At 37.8% G+C, this 25578-nt stretch overlaps 1 protein-coding gene across 4 annotated transcripts in view; it reads right to left on the bottom strand.

The window, feature by feature from the left end:
* Positions 1-297: 297 nt before the first annotated feature.
* The window catches only part of ANKS6 (ankyrin repeat and sterile alpha motif domain containing 6), a gene marked incomplete at its 5' end in the record, with an annotated part of 45631 nt that continues 20350 nt past the window's right edge, over positions 298-25578 (bottom strand). The window contains 12 exons of one of the 4 annotated variants that reach the window (XR_014228413.1): positions 298-1075; positions 4828-6744; positions 7976-8072; positions 9038-9154; positions 10415-10482; positions 12397-12513; positions 14192-14381; positions 18520-18689; positions 19372-19537; positions 21350-21553; positions 22590-22639; positions 23249-23459. Coding sequence is in view for 1 of the 4 variants with exons in the window: in XM_082314419.1 (XP_082170545.1) it covers positions 708-711; positions 1030-1075; positions 7976-8072; positions 9038-9154; positions 10415-10482; positions 12397-12513; positions 14192-14381; positions 18520-18689; positions 19372-19537; positions 21350-21553; positions 22590-22639; positions 23249-23459 (1440 nt within the window). Of the gene's footprint in view, positions 1076-4827; positions 6745-7975; positions 8073-9037; positions 9155-10414; positions 10483-10989; positions 11066-12396; positions 12514-14191; positions 14382-18519; positions 18690-19371; positions 19538-21349; positions 21554-22589; positions 22640-23248; positions 23460-25578 lie in introns of those variants that run through there. The other 3 variants (XR_014228414.1, XM_082314419.1, XR_014228415.1) reach the window with 3 other exon arrangements.

Below are 25578 nucleotides of genomic sequence, written 5' to 3'. Positions count from 1 at the left end.
TGCATTGGAGCTCCAAGATCTTCTTGACTTTACCTGCATTAGCACTCCTGGACTCACACTGAATTCAGCCCGTAGTAAAGTTACGCATTTGTGAGTCTTCAGGAAGAGAAATATAGTGTCAGAGGCTTCTGCTGACTTGCATTTTAATTGCTCAACAAAAATTTGTATTTACTAAGCAGAAAATTATTTCCACTCACAATTACTATAACTAGTCCTTTCAAAATTATCACAAAAATCAAGTTATAAAAATGTATTTTAAAGATAGGCTAGTATTACTGTTCAAAAAAACCCAGCCAGTATCAGTTAAATGGTTTTATTCTCAAAACAACCAATCAGCAATATAAAATATTTTAACACTATTTCTTTTTAAATATTGGTGACAGATTATGCATTTCCTTAAATAAAGTGCTATTTTTACAAATAGGTATTTCATATTTACTTTTACTGCTGTTCTAACCTCTTAATATTGAATAGATAAAGTGTATTTTGGGTAATGAAAAACACAGCATTACTTTTCCTTTATATTCCTTCTCATGAAACCATTACATTTTCAATTTGGTCTCCTTTATCTGTATTCAGTCAATAGAGGCATATTCAGTTTGTATATTTCTCCATGTAGCAGCTCTCATAATTCCTGGTGGGTTTCATGCCTTCTTCCATGCTTTTGTTGTTCTTGACTGTGCCCATGTAGGCCTCCGACAGGTTCTTCATCTATGAGCAAGAGTAGAATGAAAACATGAATCTTCTTATATGGTCATTCATTCTTCCTGCTCTTCTGACTTTGTTCTTCTCAAATCCAGACCACTGACGCCTTGAACAATTCAACACTTAGGTTGAACTATAAAAGCAATCTCTTTATTATTTTCTTTGATTCTTTGTGGGATTTGAATTTTAAGCACACTACTGTGGAAAGTCCTACACAGGTGTAGTTAGGACTAACTTTTCAAATTTTCATTTGTACACTTGGATTTACTCAGCCAGGTGCCAAACTTCACCGTAAGAAAAAAAATCTCTTTTTCCAGTAGCTACCTTTTAGGAGAAACAGCTTCTTGTGGTTTTATAGAGCAGCCAGGTGCTGTAAAAGAAGAAAAAAAATCTGAAAAACTGCAACCAGCAAGACTCATAGCTTTAAAGAAGACAGAGTAGTGCCACAACTACCGGAAACAGGCCCACATTTCCCAATATCATTGTTACACCAGACTCCAGCAATTTGACCTTGTAATTTGTTTTACTCATCTTAAGCCTTCTCCTGTACAGAGAAGGTATGAAAAGTCAGTTACATGTGAAAAGGTCATCTACTACCACAAACCTTTCCAGTATCTCTTTTCTCAATGTGTACCTTTCCAGCAAGTGACTACCTGAACGCTGTATGATTATTTGCAAGTCTATATTGGTTTTGCTCCTACTTTTACTTCTTGCTCTACAATCTCTGTAACTCATCCTCTAAATAATTTCCATTTAATATTTTTAACTGTGAAACCAAAAGTAGAAAGTCAATACACAAATGACTCCCCACTCTCTTCCACTTTATTATGTCACATCTTTTTTTTTTTTTTTGCATATCTATATCCTCCCTTTTTTCAGTGCCCCTGCTAGACGTTGGGGTGTTCTCTTTTCTTCCCACCTGTTAGGAGAGAAGTGTTATGTTTAGGTGGGGGAGAGCAGCTGGATGTCTATACCAAATGACGAGGCTCATCTTTTTCTTTCGAGCATTTCAGTAAACTTGATATTAGAAGGTAAACTAAGCTAACTAGCAGTTACCTTTACCTCCAACAAATCTTGGTTAATTTTGTTTTTCATAATGAGGTTAAGAAATGCCCTAGGAGAAAAAGATTGTGTCCTTGTCCTGGTTTTGGCTGGAATAGAATTAATTTTCCTCCTAGTAGCTGATACAGTGCTGTGGTTTTGATTTAGGATGAGAATAATGTTGATAACACACTGATGTTTTAGTTGTTGCTAAGCAGTGCTTACACTAAGTCAAGGACTTGTCAGCTTCCCATGCTCTGCCAGTGAGGAGGTGCACAAGAAGCTGGGGGTGACACAGCCAGGACAGCTGACCCAAACTGGCCAAGGGGCTATTCCATACCATGTGACATCATGCTCAGTATATAAGCTGGGGGAGTTGGTCGGAGGGCAGCAATCACTGCCTGGGGACTGGCTGGGTGTCAGTCAGCGGATGGTGAGCAGTTGCATCACTTGTTTTTTCCTGGGTTTTGTTCTCTCTGTTCTTTTCATTACAAATTATTATTTTATTTCAATCATTATACTGTTCTTATCTCAGCTCCCGAGTTTTCTCATTTTTACTCTTCTGATTCTCTTCCCCATCCCACCAGGGCAGGAGGGTGAGCAAGCAGCTGTGTGGTGCTTGGTTGCCAACTGGGATCAAATCACAACAGTCCTTCAGAGTATAAACCTCGGATGCTCTCTTGCTTTTTTCATGTCATTTTTGTAGAAATAGCAAATTCTGTTACAAGCCCCCGACTTGGGCAAAGGAACTCCATAAACTGTTTCCATTTTTTATCACAGATCTAAAATGTAACACATTGTTACATATGCATTATAACTAGCACATGGATTTTATTTCTACTCTTCTGGAAGAAATCATTTCAGTTGGTTTGCTCCTTTTTTTCCATAGTTTCACAGAATCCACATGAACTTTGTTCAGCTTTTCGTTTCTGATGTGGCAAGTCTGTGTTGAGATGCAGCTCTCTCTCCTTTGGTGTCATTTCTTTCAGTTAATCTGCAGACCACTGCCAGATCTGTTCAACCCCTTAATTATCCACTTGATGACTGCATGAATCTTGACCACAATCCTCCCCCCCTCCCCCCAAAAAAACTAAACAATTAGTTCTGGCAATTAGGCATTCAAAAAGTCTGATTTTCTTTTTTACCAGAATCACGTAAGCAAAAAGATCACCTCAAACTACAAACATAAACATTTCCTGGGATGATATAATTTCTTCAATTCAGCTTCCTCAGAAATCTGGACTTCACGCTGCCACTTGCTGTTTCACTGAAATTGGAGTCCAGAGCAAGGAGGAGCGTTTTGTTCCTCAGAGCAACCATCTTGCCTCATGCCTCCATGGGCTGGTCACCTGCTCTAAATGGTGAAGCAGGAAGCTAATTCTGTGTTTGTGTGCCACAGTTCACTGGGTTATAAAGCAGCAGTATCTTCCTAGTAGTTTCTCTTGTCGAGGACAGGGTGATTAGCATGCATTGGCAATTTCCAAGGCATAATTTTTTTCCCTTGAAAACTACGAAAGTGTCAAAAACCCCCATAACTTTCACTCTTGGAATGAATTAGTTTTGGCAGAATTTTCTGAAGGTCACCAATGCTTTTCCATTAAAAAAAAGAGACGGAGGCAACACTCTCCATGCAAGTACTGTTTACCTACTCAGAATAGAGACAAGACCTATGGTGCCCCCAAACCTAATGGCTTACGGGTCCAGTGACCACTGAATTATTTATACTGCAGCTAGGGCAGTCATCTGGCTTACCCAGTTCAGGCAAGGACTGGAATATGGAGCTCCCACAGCCTAACCTACTATCACTGGCGTGGGGTGGGGAGAAAGCAGTCTCAGTATCCTTCTGACAGAAAAGAAATGTATGTCAAAGCCCGTTGTTTTCCACAAAGCAGAATCATCTCACTTCCAGCCCCAGGGATGACACAGCAACTGATGTACAAAGGAATCTTTCTCCCAACAGTGAGCTTTATTATAATTGAAATCGCTCATCTGCCAAAACCCAACAAACACTCAACAACTTTTCTATAAGTTCTTGTAGTGAGCATCACAGCGAGTTCAGGAGCAATGACCTCAGCAGGAGCTGCTCACCCAGAAGCTAGCTGAGGATATAACAAGCCAGCAACTGATTTTGAACTGCAAAAAAAACATTGAGAAGAAACTGTAGTATCTTCCCTAAACAAGCCTGTTGTGTGAAATCAGCTATACCATCAATCCTCTACTTCTGATGGTCTTGCTTTTACTTTTTCTGCCTCTCATCGTTTTCCTTCTACTGCATTCCTTAGAAGTGTAAACGTAATCACTGCAGCGGTCTCTTCCACTCTAGAAACACTCATCCAGATGCTTTTCTATTTCTGTTGCCTGCCGTCTCACACTAAGTTTGACAAGCAGCAACAGCTCCTGACCCAGTGGTAGCAGGGGAGGGGCTGAGCCTGGGCAGTGTGGATTGGGGTATTTTGGGGGGAACAGAAGCTAAGCAGGCATGGGAGCTATGGATGGGGAAGGGTGTAGAAGCCATAGACATTCGCAGGCATGGTGATGGTAGTCGGCCTACAGACCTCCCACAATTATAAGCTACATTTCCAGAAAGTGAGGATTTAGTTTCTTTCCCCCTGCTTTTTCATTTCTGAGTCTTATGGATATATTCAGATTGTATTTCATTATCTTCTTTACACCCCGCAGGCTGGAAACTTCATAAAAGCAGAGCTACACTGGCAGCCACACTGGTTTAGGTACTGAGATTTTTAAAAGTATTGAGGAAATCACACTGATAGGTGTGAAAACACTGATACTGACACAGCTAGAAGAGCAGGATGTTTTTATTATCCTGTGAACTACATCTGGCTTTCTACAAGGGCAAATCATGAAGTGGCATTCTTGCTAATGGTGTCCAGACAGGCTCCCAGGAAGAACTGTAGAGAAACCAGTGGTTGTGGACCATGCAAAAAGCATAAAAATGTCGCATATTACTTTTCAAACACACCACAGGAGGCAGCCAGTTACAGATGCCATGATACCAATCAATGATTAGACTGTAATGAGCTAGAGAATTAAGTTCACATCAGAAAAACTGAATGTATTCACCATGGAAAAAGCTTGGGAAGGTTCCCATTTCAGAAGCCTTCTTTATGTGGGAGTCCAAGGTATCTTAACCTGAAGTATTGGTAAAAAAGGTTATGAAACAAATACACAAAGCAAATAATAACAAATTGCTAAGCCAGACGTTCTAGAGGAACACAAGGATTAAGCAGCTGAACTGCTGAGTACAGAGCACAGGTTCTTGTTTAAATTGCCACACAACTGAGAAGTGATAAAAGTTATGCTAATTTTTTTTAATGGTTCAAGAGGAGATCCAGGGAAACAGACCAGCGAGATGGCCCGTAGTACCAGGCAGACTTGCATACACTATAACAAAGAATCTGAAATTTTGTGGAAAACAATCAAAAAGGGATCTGAAAAGTCTTGCCTCACCAACCTACTGGAATTCCTCGAAGGTGCCAACAGTCTTGTAGGTAAAAGAGGTCCACTTGATGCCTGGATTTTTATAAGGCATTTCACAAGGTCCAAGGCTGGCTCTTAAGATAATAAGAAACCCACAGGGTAAAAAGAAAATTTCTTGTGTGGATAAATAACCGGTTAGGAAGGCAGAGGAGTAAACAGTGATTTTTTTCCATAGTAGAGAGATTCACCACTAGCATTTCACAGGGATCTGCACGAGGACTCAGGATATTCAATATATGATTTCAAAACGGCATATGGAGTAAAGTGACAAACTTTCCTAAGTTATCCATGTAAAAAAAAAGAAAGGCAAACAGAAGACTGGCAAAAGGACTTCATGAGACATCAGTGCCCAAACAGTAAGATGGCAGACAAAATTTTGTGAAGATAAATATGAAGTAATATGAAGTAAGGCATATGGAAAAAAATGATGTATGAGTGGTTATATAAAATGACAGGCTCTGAGCTCAAGCTCAGCAGATGATCTGGTTTGTAAGAGGTAGTTCCAATTAACACCAATTCAGTCTTCAGTTACAGCCAAAAAAGCAGACTACTAGAAATAACTAGGAAAAGGCAAGAGAACTGAAGAGAACACAACTAAAACTCAAACATCTCTGTCATGTTTAAATCCACGGTATGCCTACATCTTGAATAATGTATGCCTGGCTGGGGTCCCCGAGTCTGAAAGGATATAGTAGAAAAGGAAAAGAGGTCAGAAAAACTACGGTATAGGGAATGATTAAGCAGCCTATAAGTCTTCCATCTGGAAAAAACATGACTGAGGAAGGGTATCACAGATATCTGTAAAATCATCAGTGGCATGGAGGCAGTGAAGAGGGAAGAATTGTCCACTGTATCTTCTGATCCAGTAGGATAAAGCAAAAGAAGTCAGGACATGGCAAGGTCACAGCAATGAAAGCAAGCAGCTCTTCACACCAATGTCAAATGAGACTGGATGAAAAAGCTGAACACAACTGTACAGACCTTGAATCTCACTCGGTACAGCTGCTCTTATGCTCTAAAATATTACACATTCCTGGAAATTACTTCAAGTTCCAGAGACTGCATAAGGGTCCCACTGCTACTTTTTACAATAAAAAGCAGCTTACCTGGTGCAGAAGCTTCTTTTATCTACATGTTCTCTTCCTCTTCCATCTCTGTTAGTGCTTCTGTTGCTGTTTCACAGCCAAATCTATGTCATGGAGCTCTCACACACAAAAACCCAAAAGCTAGATCTCTGATGGCAGCCTCCTTGCAGCATCTGGTCAACGGGTCAGCGGGAGCAACTATTGCCTCCATTTTTACAAAAGGCTGTTCTCCCCAACTCTGTGCCACCATTACCATCTTCTGGTGTCTTCAAGACACTTTTAGCTCAGTGGTTAAGCTCAGCAAGTTGCTCAGAGACATGTTACTTCTGTATGCTTCTTCAGTTCTTGAGTAATTCCAGTTCACTGCACCATGTTATCAAATCCCAAATAGCAGCTTCTGCTCACCTAGTAGTACCTACAGAAGAGGCTCTTCAAGTCTGGGATGTTATCAAGAGACATCCAGATGTTCCCACACATGCTGACTACTCTGAGAATGGGACGTAAGCTGCACAATGCACAGTTACACCTGATAGTGGCTTTCAGCCAAGCAGACTATACAGAATACAGAAAGTAGCCCACATTGACTAACTACCCCAGCAATGCCCAGTTTTCACCAAGACAGCAGCAGGACTACAGTTAGCACCTGCTTTCACCTATCTAGTGATATTCAGCTGACTGAGATTGGAACAACGGTGACTTGCTCATTATTAAGGCCTCCTAAAGCATACAATACCTGAAATACTATTTAACATAACCACTAAACAAATGAAATGATTTTTGTGAGTGGATGTAAGCACCAAAATAAGCAACTGAAGGAGAGTAAGACGCACTTTAACACGGTAAATTTCTTGAGGCCATTCAATGGCTTTCATTTTCCTCCTAAACCATGGATCCAGAAATACACATATGAATAGGTTTTGCCCCTTGAGTAACAGATGCATAGCTGCCTTTGGCTCAGGTGGCTGGCAAGACAGAGATTTGCAACTTTTATATCTAGGGGTGACTGTAGCAAATGTATTCATTTGTTACAGGTCAGCCACACCTTTCTGTACATTTTGATTATAGATAGTACATTTTAAAAGGCAGTTTCTCCAGCAATGGCTATCAGGTAACACTGGTGGTTGGAATAGAGGTATTCCAAAGAAACCAACTATAGACAATCATATAAAAATATTACCTATACAAAATAACTAAATGCATACATACATAAATACATAATTAAAATAGCTATCTAAGCCTGTATACTAAATTGTAAACCTTGAATATATTTAATCTACTTACGCACACTGAAGAAAATTGTCTCCTATAAAGAGTATGCAAAAGTAAATTATGTATCATACAAACGCACCTCCCACTGCTGATATATATATATACACACACACACACTATATACAGTATACTGTATACTATAGTTTGCTATACTTACATCATTTTTCTGTGTTTAGTAATGCATAACTAAAATACTGTGCTTATTTCAGATAGTACTGAAGTGTGTATAAAAATCTTACAGGTATCTCTACCTTTTTACCTGGAAATCTTCTCTACAGTTTCAGCAATTAACTGGCTTCTTTGTCACATTCTGTCTTCTAGCCAGTATTAATTAAAAGTATACATACATTTTTCAATTAATTTCAGGTGCTACTTACACTGGGAATGACCTGGTGGCCGTGTGTTACTAACACTACTCTCAAAGGATGAGTGGAAGTTGTGTATAGTTTCTTGTAAAATCTGTCTCTCTCGTCCCTGTAAAAGAACAATAAATTAAAGTATGGTATTCTTAAATTTCTGTTTAAAAAATGAATTTATTAAGAATTCACAAAAAATGTGTAAATATGTGTGTCTATGCCCAGAGAGTCATAGTGTACTATTAGGAATAATAATAAATTGTTACCTCCCAGATATGCAGAAAACCTTGTAGTAGTCTATTCCTTAAACTATCAGACAGCAATAGAAATATTTTCATAATTTTTTTTCACAGCTTTATAGCATGGAGCATCATTCACCCCCCCCTAATTTTTAGCCTCATCACTTGCTGCTGTTGATCGTAACTTGGGGAAATTATCATTATGGTTTGTTTTTTTTTTTATCTGAGCTTCCAGTATCAGAGAGAGAATGGACCTCAAAACTGAAAAAGCAGCTGAGAAGTGTCAGCAGGCCTAATTAAAAAGATGCTCCAGTCCATAATCCTTCTGACAAGAACATTGCTTACTGCATGCCATTCTTAGCAAATTTGTTTATGTCAATATAAAATTAAAAGGCAACAGAAGTGTAAGGAATGAGAGAAGTGCTATTTACCTAATCACAGAGAAATCAAAAACTCTTAGGCAAAACAAAGGAGACCCTTCCTTTTACATTATATTCTCTAGCTGGACTATAGTAGCCAGATGATTCTTTTTAGCATCACTGTTATCAATACTCAGTAACTGCAATATTGCCAATGTTTGTTACCAGTAGTTTCTGATATAATTTCCAATACTCTATAAAAGAACTGTACAGTCACTGAACTAGGAAAGACTTAATGAAAGACAACAGGGAGTACCACAAAGGAAGATATTTTTCACTGATCAAACACATTAAATATTTTGTTTGGAAAACATTCATTTGTTTTTTCTAGCTAACATCTGCAACTGAATTTTGAAATGTATGTTGAATTAACACTATAAGCAAACCTTGAATTAATTTACTAAGTACAGTACTTCAAAATGTACCTTTCCTGCATTCAGTTCAGAAATAGCTGCCAAAATTTGCTGCCTTGATCCATCAGTTTTAATACCCAGCTCTTTCAGATCACCATCAGTAAGTGTAAGGAAGGCTTCCATATCCACCTGCATGTGGAAAAAAAAAAAAAAAAGAAAAAAAGACAAGACAAAATTACCTAGGCAAAGATTCACTATTACAGGTTAAAAGTGTTTGGTTTTGTTTTAATTGTATAGACTTACTGTAAATATTCTGCACACAAAAATTTGTAATTAATTACCAGCACCAAATGGTACCCACTTTACCACTCTGTTGTCAGGTTTTCAATCTACTGCTAATATTTCAATTAATTATGATAGTATATTTAAAATATTAATGGATTTTTAATTTTTTTTCCCCGACAAGCTCTATCAATACAAAATATATACTCTTCACAAAAATTCCTCTACTTACAGTAGCAGGTAGCTGAATAAGCCTAAGATTTCTCTCTTTTCTTTTCTTCCCCCTCCCCCCACTTCCAGGTATTTTTGGAATTTCAGAATATTGTGTGTACTTTTCCAGAGTCTCCTGAGGAAAACCTAGGGTTTGTTCATGTATCAGTTTTTATTATATCAACACATCCATAAGGCTGTGATAAGATATTCATTTCTACAAAACGCTCCCTTTCCTATCATGTAGGGGAACAACAATAAGCCCAGTGTACTGTGATACAGCTAAATAATCTGTGTCTGTGGCGCTGAATCCTGAACTTTGCAGCAATATCAATTTATCGTATGTCCATTCACTACCCCCTGCCTTTGGCCCAACACACACACCATTATTGCTCACATCTGATACTGTCTTGAACATTGTAATGAATTAATTTTACTTATTTTCAGCAATATTTCCTTTCATTGCATCCTTCAGGCAAGTCACTGTCACAGGCCTCATCTACAATGATGCTTAGGCTCCCCAATTTAATCCTCCTGTTGCTTATTCATAGCGGATAAAGAAGAGAAAGCAGCCATCTCAGTGGCTCACACCCTGCTGTTCTCCATCTGCAAATGAGGTTCCAGCTGTGATTCCAGGGATGATACAGTAGGTCCTATAAACTGTTTAGCCACATTGGGTATAGACATATACAGAAAAAGCAGAGTGTAAAAACAGAGAGGAAAAAAAAATTAAGCACCTATCTATATTAAAATTCTAGGTTCAGTGTAAAAAGCACTAATATTTGCAGTATCCTGGAGAACGCCACGAATACCGCTTAGTCCATGTTTCAAGGTCCGCTCTGCAACCAGGAATGCTTGTAAAAGTAAATTTGAAATTCTGGATCACAATCCTGATGCAACATGTGTCACACCCTACTTTTTCTAAAGTAAAAAATAAATCTTTTTTAAAAGACATACCTCTTGTTCCTCAAAAATAGGCTGATATTTCTCAAGCGACAATTTTTTAAGGATGCCAGTCAGCTCATCTGTAACAATAGAAAAGAAAAAGAAAACAAAAAAAAACCCCTGTGGATGAGGAAAGATTATAGTGATCTCTGCATTGTTAACTACTGAAAACATATATTAAAACATATATTCCACACAGTGATAAATGATAACAAAAACCCAATCACATTTACTCTGCATCAGAAATTAAAATACTGGCTTATTGTGTTCTCACCTACTTCCGTATACTGTAATTCCATCTAGTCTCACCTTGCTAGAATAAAATCTTTCTGTTGTATTGCCTTTCTTCCTCATTAAAAGGATCTTAAAAAAACCAAACCACTAAGGACAACTTAGGCATTTCAATGCCTAAAACGCAAGTGCTTGGGCCCCAGATGGCTGACACAGATCACGCAGGTCAGACAGTAAAACTCCTCAAGCAGGCAACGAACTGAAATGGTGTATTTCCATGTCATGATCCAGGAAGGCAAAGCGTAGAGCAAGCAACCACCCAGTTGCTCATTCAAAACACTGATACAAGGGTATACCTGAACCTCTTCTCCTTAAGTGTCTTGACATCCAGGCATCTTGAACACAGATAGCTGTAAGTCCAGCTAAGAAAACCTGTGCAGAATTAAAGTTTCATAAGCTTACTTTCCAAGGCTAACAGCACTGGATATTGGGTTTCCTCTCAAAGTCTAAGGAAATTAAAAGTTGGAGGACCTAATAGTGACTCTTCCCACACATTTAAAATGGGATTAGCCAGTTAAAAAGTGTAAGTGCAGTTTTAGAATAACCTGCCGTTACCTCTCTTAATTATGCACTACCTCTCTCAACTAAGGATTATGTTTATTTTTATTGCTTTGCTGTTGCAAGTGGCTAATTTTTTTTCCCTAGAAGTACCAAAGTGGTCAGTTAAACTAAGGAGTCAAAGTCAAAATGAAGAACATGAATGATTACATTACAAAACAAAACTATACTTAATATTCCCCATATAAACTCACTTCCATTGTAAAGACATCACTATTCCATTCCCAAATACACTTTGCTTTTATTTATTTCACTTCTTTGTCTTTTGACTGTCCCTCTTCTTTCATCATCAGTAGAAACATGAAAGAAAATCTCACTCTCTAAGCTTCTCAAAAGCAATCAAGTATCTTGAGATGGACACACTTTTCTATGCACCATTTTGGAAGTCTCCTTCTTTACACAGAAGAGCCCACAGAAAACTGAAGTGAAAAATTCTAGTTGAGTCTTATTTTCTGCTAGAGTTTTGTTTTTTTTACCTCAAGGCCAATTAATTTGGTATGCTTAACACGATTTGTAAAAGTTGGCATGGTTTCAGGCTAGAAGCTTTACTGCCCTAATTGAGGTTAATCTATGGGAAAACGTAACCAGCTTTAAAAACACAGCATGAGAACTTCTCCATGCAGTTTGATGAAAAATATCATCTTACAGAAATAAAACAAAAGTTTCATTAGAAGCCCTTAGACACATTATTAACATTTTTTTCTTTCAGGTGATTTCAGTTAGCCTTCTCATTTTTCATCACACTGGTGTGCTTAAATTATAGGTTGTGATATGGGAAGAAACCTTCAGGGTCTCTGAGCCCAGAGCCTTGCTGTCATAAACAAATATAACATCTAATACTTCTCACACACAGAGACAATGCTTTCAGCTGTAGGCCTTTCATGTTTTCTTTTCCTCTTTCCCTCTTCCAGTTCCTGTATTATACATTAAGTTTGAACAAAACCTGAAACCTCTCAGTTTTACAACTCTTGCATAACATATTGTTTCTCCTTTGCTTTTTCACTAAGTCCTTCTTTTGCTCTACCTTGTCTCCTTACCTGCACCCCTGGAGAAAGCAAAGGTTCTCAGGGTTCTTACTACTTCTGCCACATTACTCCTATTTAGCACCTCTTTTGTGCTACTCTGTAGTAGTAGGGTAAGATTACCTTTCTCCAAGTTTTCAGAGCCTCCTTTTACTCGCACATGGTTTCGTCTTTCATGATTCTCTACATCACTGGTTCTCAGAATAGGGACAAGCTGTTGATGGTCCGCCAAGTGGTTGCCTAAAAAGAAACCATGCACACGTCTGAACCCTGCTGCCTACTGTTCCTTCACAGTAATATTCAATGCAAATCAATTTTTTAATCCATTTAAGTTTACTTGAAAGAAAAAGAAAAGTTAATATTGCAGGCCTTCTGTACTTATTCTTCTGATTACTGTTGGGCTATGTGCATTTGTACTGTTGCTGCTGAATCAAATCACAGTCAGAGAAGCCCTTGAATTAAAAGGACCACTTAACTACAAAAGCTTACAAGCACAATGAACCCAGAACTACTTAGGCTTCTTTCTTACAACCCATCCCTCTGCTCCAGAGGAAGCTCACTGTATCATGGCACTAGTGGTGCAGTCACAAAGCCCGGCTTCACCAGATGAAATTATAACAGCTGAGAGCTTGGGGAATGCCCCTTGTTATCCAACAGCGAGTTCTCTTCCCTTTATATATTTCTAAACCAACAACTCTTATGTTATCAAGCCATCATTATAAAATGGCACTAACTAAAATGTGAAAGAATTTTCTCAAGCAGTCAGTAGAATATGTTACAGCTAAGCCATGACAAGAGGACAGAAAGCCGGTCAAATATCACTTCTCTTTAGTGTCAAATGGAAGTACAGTGTCAATGAACAAAGTTAGCATAAATGAAAACAGAACAAAATCAATACAGACACCTTCAAAAAAAGCAAAAATAGTAGAAAGTGCCTCTTGCAGAACCCAGATAAAAGGTACCTCCATCTCTTATTTAAAAGATTCTGAGTCACGTTACTTTTTTCACTTTTTTGAGATGTTTACAGAAGAAAACAAAGTCATTGATATCCTGTTTCCAATGCAGTAACATGACTTTTTAAAATAAAGTGTTGTAATTTAGACCTAAAAGTTCAACTTAAAACATGGTAAACTTATTGGAAAAGTAGTAACATTGTTATCCTTTCTCACAACTTAAAAGTAAAGTCAAAATAAGGCTATTTTTGCAATTTAAAAGAAAATGCAATACAGCTCTTAAAAATCAATTGCATGTAGCTATGACTTGCTATGAATCAAAATTGTATTTCTGTAGTGATGTGCTTCACTGCATTTATTAAAAAAAAAAATTCATTTCCAATGTGGAGAAAGTACATTTTCTACCCTCAGCAAAGGGTGAAAAACAGGATTTAAGCCAGAAAGGGGGGAAGGAAGGAGGCCACGTAAGAGTGGCCTACGTACATGCTCTATGCTAGCTTTGAGATGGTACCAATCTCCCTGTAAATGGAAGGGATCACAACTTTTGGGAGAGAAATAGCCAGTTACTGCAGGAATGCCAATCTCGCAGTAAGAAACACCACAATGTTTCTCCTGGAAAGAAAAAAGTTCTCATACTCATGCAGATACACGCTAACCCAGTACAGTTATACAGTTATATATATATATATATATATATATATAATATATATATATATTACTATATATATATATAGTACTATTATATATAGTTATATATATACACGCTAACCCAGTACAGTTATATATATATATATATATACACACTATAACTATACAGTTATAGTGCAGATACACGCTAACCCAGTACAGTTATATATATAGTTATATATATATAACTATATATATATAGTTATATATATACAGTTATAATATATATATATTATATATATATAATGAATCTCCTATAATTACAGTGACCCACTCACCATCTTCTGTAATAGTGCCACTGCTGGAACCATTGCTCTTGGCCTGTCTGTGAGAAGAGGAGAGAGAGGACTCTGCATTGTGAACCTTAGGAGATGGGGAGGGTGATGGCGAAGGTGTGAGAGTTGGTGATGTGCTTTTAGACGTAGATGAAGTCCCAGATGGAGGTCTTTTGTTCATCTCCAGTTTTTGCTGTAGTTAATGATACAATCATTTCAGTAAAAAAAAAAAAGTGTTTACCTATATATAATGTTTCAGTATTACTTAAGTTGCATATCATTTCTGCAGAGCATGTAGTCACAACTAGAAACTTCTGCTTGATTCATATTGAAATAATTGGAGCAATACTGATTTATCCCAGGTCAGAGTCTGTCCCCTCAAATTCATCAAGAAAAATACATTTATTAAGGCTGTCATTTTGGAATAAGAAAATGATTTATTATAAAGCAATACTATATACAAGCACTACAATTATTCTTTTTAGAAAAGCTGAAATTACTTTGAAAACAGGACCTTTTCATTCAGATATTTAATTAAATAAATAAAGCCTCAATTAAAGCTTTTCGACGTATATCAGATGCTAATTTAAATTAGCACTTCATGCTGGATTAACCAGAAATATGTAGCAAGCATAAAGTAAGTTTTGGGTGCATTTAAACCCCTTGCTGCACTGGAATGAAAGTTTCCAGTCAACCCTTAAACTTGTTATTACCTAACATGAGTCAAATGATTCAAATTTATTAAATATTTTGCAAATATTTAATACATTTGGAGGCATGGAAAACAGAAAAATAGACGGATTAAAATGAGGAATAAGAATACATATGTATGTATAACAGTCTTTTCCAAAACAAGTTAATGTACCCCATCTCCTAAATTCCTCAATCTACGTATTACTTCGCACATTTTGATGTTTGCATTATATGACCTAAAAAGAAGTCTTAGGTGATTTTCTCCTGAATTCCTGAATTCAGAGTTTAACTTAAAATACCTTTTGTCAGTCAGGCTGCTACAAGAAAAACACAAGAAAAAAGCTGAGCTGGGTAACAAGGCAAGAAGGGAGAATGACAGTGGTTCCTGCCTCTCTACAATTTTGCTTCCGTGCTATGGCATAAATGGAACTTTTCTAGTTAATGAAAGAGATGCAGATTAAAAAGATAAAATTGATTTCAGTGGTAACATTCTTCCTTTACTCTGTCCTATACCAGAATGTACTACCTCCTTATCCCTGCATTGAATTGACTACAAGTAATATAGCATGATACAAATTTGAGAGGTCTCTGAAGAGCATCATGAACTCATTTCAATTCTTTGTCCCAAATTTCCCTGTATTCTGTTATTGGCCATTTGTGTTTCAGAACGGTCTTCCCCCTCTAGCTCACTGACTGCATTTATTTAAATTACATCACGCTGTAAATTGTTATTCAGTTTTTCTTTTCCTTTCTTTAAGGCTTCTACAATCCTGCCCCTCATGGATAACTTGCAAAACTTATCAGTGTAACATCACTGCATTTTCACATCAGCTATTTCCAAGTTTAGACAGTATGATCCTAATGGGAGGGCACAAGCATTTCCACAATGGATATAGACGTTAAATTTTCAGCATTTATGTTGTTGATTACAACATAAAAGTAGGCTGTTTAAGCTTTTGCAGCCAGTGTGGATCCATATGTGGTTGTGTACTCCCAACAGACACTGATGTCGCAAAAATCACCTCAGATGTGTGATACATGAACATCTACAGCAAGATCCACGCTGATTACGTGTTTTGTTACTGGTGGATAGACTGAAATTCATCTAGATATCTAAGCAAAGAGCACGGAAAGAGCTGTTGCCTTTCCTACATACTGGCATCATTTTTATTTAAAAATCTTTTCAACAGTATGATGAACTGCCTTCCCAGAAGATGATCTGCAGGGCACTGCACCTCACTACTACTTTATCCCCTAATGTCTTCAACTGTGCATGGGAATAATAGTTAAACTTCTTAGTGGCAGCACTGTTTTAACAACAGGCCCCAACATCTGCAGCCCAAAGCTCAGAGGCACAGGTATTATCTCCTAATAGGCTAACTAATATAACTGGAGAAAAATAAGATTTTTTGGGACACACGAGCAGCTCTTCTGAAATTATTTCCAAGATAAAAACAAGCTGAGAGGAACTGCTGAGAGTTTAATTAGAAATATATTGGTCAAACCACCTCTGAAAGAAAAAGCGTTTGGTAGCTGTTCAGTAGAGGAGACTTTAATGAGGGAAGAGGATAATAAAGCGGCTTTGTCTACAGGAAAGAGAGAGACAGATCATTTATAACCCAGGGAGCAGTTATGTGGGATAGAAAGGGAGGAAAGATTATCATGTGCCAAAGAATCAGTGTGAGTCCATAGCTTTTGGGGGTCCAGCAGAGTTACGAATTTTAGCTCCCAATCTCACCTTTGAAAAGCAACCAGTAGTCCCTTCAGAATCAGGACTGACAGATCAGAGACAAAGTGACTAGTCATGGAAACTGTTTTGGCATTGGTAGTTGCACACTTTTCCTGATTGTTGTCCTTCAGAAATTTCAAATAAATCACTGCACAGCTTTGTAACTTCATTTATCATTGATACTAACTGATTAAATATACATACTGCTTACTGTTGCCACATAAGACATCACAGAATGAGACAGCAAATGTAATAATTTTATACTCTGGCCATTTTTGTTTCTTGGGGCAAAACTTCAAGAAGAATCTCATTAAAAGATGCAAAGAACACAAAACAAAGCAAAACAAGCTGCTTGGAGATTACACAAGCAAGAAGTTGAGAAATTTTGCTCTTGGTCATGTATTCTAACGTTTTCAGAATACCAGACATTAGAACTGAAACCCCAAATTATGTGCTTGCTTTCTCTTGCTCTCTGAAATGTAATGTTTCCTTGTGTGAATAAACCTATACATTTCACAACAGCGTATCACATCTTCTGTTATGATGCTGCTTTCTAACTTGTGTCTCTGCAGATTTTTAAGATTTAAAATCTTAATCCTTAAAAATTCTGTACAAAGCAGTTGTTAACTTCAAAGTACATGCACAAAAATGGGCAGGTCATGAGGGTAAAGCTATTCCAGGAAACTGATACGTAAGTCAGCGCAGATAATACGGCCTGCACTCAGGAGCAAAACCTGACTTTGGTGATGACAACTTAACGTTCATACTGTTTAAAAATAACACCTTGTGGAGCAGACTGGATACACGCATGTTGTTGTGGTTGGCAGATCCTGGCACAAATTATCTCATATTCTGTGCTCAGGTTGCGCCTTTGGAGGGTAACTGGCTATACCACTTCAGAGTAATGCCCAGGAATAACTAACATAAAACACTGGACTCAATCAGGGCCATACAAAGAAATAATGAGAAACCAAAACAACAGTGCGGAACTACCCTAAGATCAAGTATTACATTTACTGTTTTTAAAATAGAGTGAAATTAATAATGAAGTAAAATCATGTTTTACTATTAGGTCTGATCTTTTGTAGACTTGTAATGAAAAGGAAGGTCTGTGGAGCTGAAAAGTTTCCACTACTGTAACAGGTGTTCATCCATGTAAGAGACTGAAGTGTTAAGAACAATTGTCTCAAAGCTTGCTTGTGTGTGTTTATCTGATAAGACCCGACAGCAGACCACTCTTTTGTCTGGTAAGACCCGAGGGCAGACCATTCGTTGGCTTATCAAGTACCACCAGCTTGCAAGGAAACTTGTGCAAACTTGCTGAAGCAGCAGGCCATTCTTTGGCTTATCAGGCACCACCAAGAATAGGACACCAACTGGTATCTGGGCCAGGCTGCTTGCCCACCAACAATATATATTGTGTGATTAGATGTGCATGTGTTGGGTACGTGATGTAGCCCTGGGTAACCAAACCGAAACGAGAGGGCAAACTCTCTCTCCAACACCGGATAAAAGACGGCACAACGAAACCTGAGTGTGGCCATCCACCACCGAGAAACTGAAGACAGGACCAACGGGACGCCGCTGGATCCATGGTGACTATCCTTTGCTTATCTCTCTGAGTGCTTGCTTAATTTCCTCCTAATATTTCCTGCCTTTCCTACCGCTTTACTCTCTTACATTTACCCAATAAAACATCTGATTGGCGGCATATGACCTCGTTTGTGTCTTAATTTCGCTCTCGGGATCATTACAAACCTTCCCTGAGCCTGACAATCAGACCGGGACTTAACAATCCATTTTAGGCTGTGCCATGTCATGCAGTTACATTTACCGACCATCCATGACTTAGACACGACCTACTAAAATTAGCCAGTTTGGAAGTACAAAAATTTACATTTCTCTGTACCTTTACAACATGTCCATTGCCAACAATCTGTGCACACTGCAAATCAGCCAGAGTGGATGAAGGAGTTGACTGGACTGGACTATGCTGTTGGCTGGGTTTCTGTTCAGGTAAGCCTGCTGCTTTTCTTCTTTGGGCTGCAATCTGAGACAAAACATTATCTGCACTGCCACCTAAGACAAAAATAAAATCAAAACAAAGTCAAGGAAACCATCATTTAAAAATATTTGTTAATTCTCAATTCACGTCTCTCCACCACTCACTTTCTTTTAAAAACTGACTCAATAAAGCAAGAAGGAGAATTGTAAGGTTCAGACCTGTTCAGCAGCTTTCACAAAAGGGAACAAAAATCAACTGCAGAAGAAGAGAGAAGCCAGCCTTGTCTTACACACAAAGACTTTCATACTCTTGGATATAGGTTTCATGAGCTGCTTCACCATATCGCCTTTACAGCTGCCAGATACAACGCTTGCAGCTTTGGTTTTAATTGAAAACCGATTTCTATTTTAAACAAAAAGCTAGCAACATGGGTAAGAGACAACTCTCTGAAATGTGTGTTGCAATGAACCAAGCATCCACCTGATCCATCGCGGGTGGACTCAGTAAAATCAACATGTTTTTTCTGAGACAGGGGCTAACCTGTGAGACTTCTATAACAGAGGTGAGGCTTTTGTTCCCTTATGTAGGTGTCGAAAGTCCAATCCTGTTCCAAAAAAATTTACAGAAATTTTGCTTATACAGCAGTAGGAGCCCTCAGAAAAGCTTTAATATCTTCTATCATGATCACAAACACTAATTGTTTAGCTGAACCAGATACAAATGACTTCCTTATTCAAAATAAAAGCAGCATGGTACCTGATCTGTTATGCAGTTCTCCTCCATGCCTGTTAATTCCCGCAATGTTATTGGATCCACCAGAAGAATGGGGAGAATGATTGAAGTTGTTGGAATTTGAAGGAGATGCAGGTCTTCTTGCAAATGTTGGTAATTTGACTGGTCTAGTACCTTTGCTAACAGATGTCTGGAAAACAAAAAGAAAAATAATTTTCAACTTTTTTGTTTGATCAAAACAAAGATCGAACTTCAACTGCTATTTTATTTATTCTAAGTTCTGAAACTTCCACTGAAGAACAAAAGGGATATCAAAAATAGTCTTATTTTATGTATGCAAACATATTGAATACATATTTAGATAAACATATATACATTGAATATATATATTCAACAAAAGAAATTACACCATATTAAAGGCATTAATTCTCCTTAACCTTTGGCCAACACAAAATGAGCATATACGATGCACCTGAGATATGATATACACAATATTACAAGCAGTGTGTGGGGGGAAATTATCACATGTGAAACTTCTTTCCTGCAGAAACCTGGTTTTGTCTCTCCCATCTTGCAAATCAGCTACCACCTACTTCTCATCCATCATATCCCTATTTCATACTAATTAAGCTGCAACAAGTGACATGAACTTTCTCTCCTCCAGTTGCATTTTCACATCCCCTTCAATATAAACATCTACTTGCACCATTCTATTGGCTACTGTTAACTGAGGCACTAATGATCTAGCTATACGCTAGCCAAATCCTCAGCCACATCGACATCCTCCTTCAATTCTTCTGCTTTTACACCACTGGCCACTGCCAACCATCTGACATATGGCTCTTGCAGCTCAGCTTTTTCACGTTTCTTACCCTGTTGCTCAAATCACTTCTTCCAACTCTGACTTACTAGGTCTCTCTCCTTCTCCCTATTCCCTTAGCAAAACCCTTCTTTCCCCACAGAAGGATCGATGGCTAGTCTTCCCGTACCTCCCCTGCTCCTCACTTTATATACGGGTGCCAATTATCCACTTATGTTATTACAATCATCCTGTGTAGGATGATGAACACTTACCTTCCTGTGATCTATCACTTCCCTTCTAATACTTCACCTTTTTCCACCTAAATCACCTCTACTGGTATTAAGCTAACTTTCACCTAAAAAAGAAAGACAGAAAAAAATTCCTCCTAAAATGTCTTCGTTGTCCCATTTCTAGAACTGACATAAAATGGAGTTCTGGACTAGTGAAATGAACTCTTCTCTACACTTGGCTATTAGAGTCTAAAGTCAGGGGAGTAAGCACTTCTTCTTCTCCTACTAACTATGAAAGCAAAGGTTGTTGAGGTTGTTTTGCTTCCTGTCTCAAGACAAATGAGCTATTTTCCTTTTGTTATGCATTTTCACTAAAAACATTGTAGAATCAAGCAAGCTCCTTCTATAAAAAATAGATTTTATTCAGAATTTTTCCCTTTTTACAGTACTTGCACTTTAAGGCTGTATGCCTTCAAGCCCACTTGATCACTAATTGCTATGATTTTATCTATTACTAATCTTTCAGAATTTTATGTCTGTATATTTATGTCTCACTGGTATTTCTACCCTCCCCCCACCAGTTCCTAAAAATTGAGAAACTTTCATTCTTTTCTTCTGCCTCTAGTCTTCTTCTGAATCAAAGCAGTTTCTGTCATACTCCAATGACTGTACCTACTTTGGCAACTAAAATATACAGGTAGACCCAGCAGTCACTTCAGCAGTTTGCAGCAAATTCCTTAGGGCTCGACTTTATTCTGGTTACCAGCAAACAAGTTGTTTCTTTTCATTCGAAACTTTTGTTCCGTTTATGTTCCTTCCATAGAGATGCGTATTCTTCCTAAACAGCAGAGCTTAAAAGCCATTACTGAGACAGTGGGTTTAAAGTAATTTCTATCAGAAACAGTGTGGCTCACCAGTCAGCGTGGCCTGGACATAACACAGTATTTTTGTACATATTTTCTTTGCTTACTATATCAGAGTTCCCACTGCTGTTAAAATCGTGCTTGATCGCTCTCTGTGGCCAAGCAGTTCTCATCTGTTCAGCTTTGCCGTCTTTGCTGAGTCGCGTTCGGTCAGAATTCCAAAGCTCAAAACTTGAGGGTGGTAAGAAAGGTGGTATCACTGCTTTCAGTTTATCGCTGGGCAGCCTGGTAAATGGAGCACTACTTCTCAACTGAGAGAGGGAAACAAAGAAAGGGAAAGAGAAAAAAGCCTCTTCTTAAGAAAGATCACTGGGAGCTGATGAAGTAGTTTCAAAATCGTAAGTTAAATAAAAGATGGAAACAAATGCATTTTTAAACAAAATAAAATGGAAACGAGACACAAAAGCAGTATTTGTGAAGATGCACAACACATGATAACAGAGAGAATCCAATGGACATTCTGGCACCTGTCAGTATGCTCATTCATTTAATACAATGAATATACTTCATTAAGTGGCAGAAACTGTCTCTTCCTTCATTGGGCCGAATCTTGCTTCAAACTGATTTTAACAGGAATGCTAACAATTAATTTCCAAAGAAATAATAAGGTAGTCCTCTCTGTATTCCCAGACAGGACACCTGGAAACAGTGAACAACTGCCTGTTCCTGCTGTATGTGTTCTCCAGAAAGGGAAAAAAACAACACAACTGACTTGGCTCCCTGGAGTTCTGTCAGTCAGTCCTGTCAAAAGTTCTTCTTAAAAATCTTCTTAAAAAAGAACATAAAGGATAACCAGCCAAATTTAATGACATCTCCAGGGAGTAAGCTGGAGGGGGGAATTTAAAGCTACAGCAGAACAAAAGAAGAAATAGAGTAATACAAATAAACATCCTGAACTAAATATTTCATGGTTGCCTCTACCAGCAATTTCTCACTTTCACATTGTACCATGTTCCACCCATGTTTTCCTCACAGTGCACTGCTTGTCAGCAACTAATCAGATATTCCATCTATTTTACTAATTCACTGCTGATCACACAAAGGTATGGGTAACTTGAAAAAAGTCAGTACTTGCGAACAGCTCCCATACCATGCTACTTGTAGTACTTCCTAGTCTAAGAACTACTGTTGTATCACAACCTGTCAGTTCCTGTCTAGTGACTATAAACAAATCATAGCTCTCTTTCGAATGGTGACTTGGATAGGAGGTAAAAAAAAAAATAAACATTATGGGAGCTGCATGACCTTCTGAATTGGGCTGAACACACCAAGAACACTGCGACATACCATGGTTGTCAATAATTCATCATCCTTTCCTCCTTTTGCAGTGTTTACACCTGAAAAATATATAAATGATGTTTTATTGTTACACACTCCTACTTTTGTTCTCAAGAAGAGCTTATTGTTTTCAAACATTCAACAGCTTTACCCTCAGTAAGCACACAGAACCAAGATTTCCAGTGACACTGTCATGTACCTAAGTTAAAGTTAAGCCAATAGTCTTATTTCACATCACAAACAGTGGGGGTTTTGCACGGGGAGCTGCAGAATTTCAGTAAACGTGCTTTACGATTTGGCCTTTTCCAATCTCTCTTTCTTTCTTCTGAGAACTATTTATTTGCTTAAATAAACTGGGTTTCATTACATAAATTAGTTTATCAAAGATACTAACAAGTTTTGAGTGACCCGTCTCTACTGTCCAATTTAATGGTGCTTGCTACAGAACAGTAACATCGTTATACTAGCATTTTCCTGCTTATATGATGCTGCGCTCAGCATGATCAACAGTCAGGAGTACAAATATCTCTCTTTCTATATACTACAAATACATTACATGTCTTTTCAGTTATATTAAGTTAAATAAAAACTAAATCAATAAATTAGAAATAGTATCATCTTGACTATCCCACAAGAGCTCACTTTCCACAAGACAACTCTGGCTTTACCACTAGCTTTGTTATTTGTGATCCGAGCTGTAGCAGCATCAAGGTTTCCAGAGGTGTCCGTGTCACTCTGTGAAACTGCTTTTATGGTGGAATTTAATGATGGTTCAGGCTCATCAGGAAAAGGCACAAACTGATTGGAAGGAAATCCATGGCGCAATGTCTGAGTCAACTTCAGCTTGCGGAATCGATTGGACATCCTGCTCCACCAGGACTAGATTGATAAGAAGACAGAACGATTTAGTTCCAACAAAAAGAAAAAAAGAGGAAAAGAAATGTACAATTAAGTAATCCTTACAGCAGTGATAAATCTGACACGGAGTTTTTGAGATAAACTACAAAAGCAATGTTAAAGTGGCTTGCAATTATCAACAGAATCCTTCACCATAACTTGTATGCATAAGATTAATCTCTTTCCTTATTTTTCATCTGGCAAATGTGTTACAATATTTTTCCACACTATCTGGAAAGACAAGGTAGATAAAAGTATTAGGGCAATTTGAATAGGAAATTTTTACAGCTACATCGCAAATATTTAATCTTCCCATTAACTTCCAATTTCACCATCCATTCTTACGCTCTCTGACATCAATGAACTGGCATATATATTTTCTGCTTTTTAGAGGTGTGCATAGAAGTTTATGCAATCTGCATGAAAGCTTCTCCTTAAGATTTTCAAAATCAGTGGCAAACTGGAAGAGTTCTGATAGTATTCCTGTCAAACTAAAGATCTACAATCCATACAGTGCTGCTATACAGGTAACTTAAACTCTGCCAGTCTGGAAAGACTATAAACTGAAAAAGAGCAAGGCAAGGAAATATCAGCTGTGAAAACAACACAAACCTGAGGACTACTGCACCTACAACCTCCATCCATCACATATGTGGAAACCATTACATGAAAGGACTATCTTTGCTCAAAATAAAATTTATCCAAGTACTTACAGACTTACACATTTTTACAGGCAGACAGTGCAAGATGCTTCAAGTATTTAGCAGGACATTTCTCTAGACTATACGAGACCTATAGGCTATATTAAGAAGACCTATGCAATCTGTATTAAACATTATGTGGCTTGTAGGTAACTAAGTCAGATTATAAATATCATCTGATTATTTCTTAGTAAAGCTTCTTATTCCCTTTCTGCAACACTTTAAAAAAAAAAAATAAAGTCATGTAAAAGTGATGATACTTCATCAAGGCAGCTTTATGTGATATCCCATCCAGATAACACACTTTCCTAGTTTACTCTTTATTCTTAGCCATTCCTTCTCACCATACATACTCCCCTCTCTCCTTGGCATTTAACATTTTTCAACTGATTACTGATATATGTCTTCCCAACTGTCACACACTAGAAGTAAGTAATTTAAAACTGTGAACGTATTCCCTGTAAATCAATCCTTCTAGCAGATGATCATTAAAAAGATTTTAAATCCGCACAGAACATTAGTAATGGATAGAGTTCTCAGACCTTTGTATCTCTTTGGAGCCATAACTAATAAAGATTTACATTACTTTCAGCAACAAAGACCTGAAGGAAAAAGGCAAGAGACAAATAGTTCCGAGAATGCAATAAAACCCACACAGTTCAGCACTTATTCACCTTCCAAAAGGCATTGAAAGGGCAAAAAAATCCATCTAGTTTTAACACAGAGCACGATGAGCTTACAAAAGCGACTGCTTGCACAACGTGGTTTGTTTTTGTTCACTGAAGGTAGCTTGCTTTTATAACAAAGATCACTTCTAAGTTCCTGTCATCTTTGTCACTCCTTTTCATAGTGCTTTGGCTTTGTTAACATATGCTCTCACTACAAACTAACCCGAAAAGGATTAAGGACAGCCACCACGTTACCATATAAAAAACTACTGCTCTCCAGCAAGAAAAGAATGATAGTGGAGAGGTTCATCTTGTCCTCTGGTGTTCAGAGTATGGTGGTCTGAGCTCTGGAGTTTGCAGTCTGCTGCTGCAGAAGGTTGTGGCCTCTCCATATACCCGACCACATCATAGATGTGCAGAAGCTGGAATAAAGGGCTTTAAACTAGACTGAAGCAGCTAAGTAACAAAAATGCATTTGTGGTTAAAAATAGCGTCTGTCAAAAGGCTGAAATCTAGTAGTAGTGGGAGAAGGCAATAGTATCAAAGAACAGAAAAATGGTGTTGCCACTTGAGAAATACCTTAGACATTTGTAACAATATTAGGAATGAAATAATAAGGGAAAGAACTGGAAATCTCTGCCCTCAAACAACTTTAATCTAAAAAAAGAAACTGAATGTAATAATTCACACTGCTCTGATACTGACATTGCGAGTATAACTTGCTGAAGAAGC

The sequence above is a fragment of the Platalea leucorodia genome (assembly GCF_965183815.1).
Source record: "Platalea leucorodia genome assembly, chromosome: 1".
Lineage (NCBI taxonomy): Eukaryota > Metazoa > Chordata > Aves > Pelecaniformes > Threskiornithidae > Platalea > Platalea leucorodia.
Note: the sequence above shows the minus strand (reverse complement) of the source record. Positions and strands in the feature narration are given on the sequence as shown.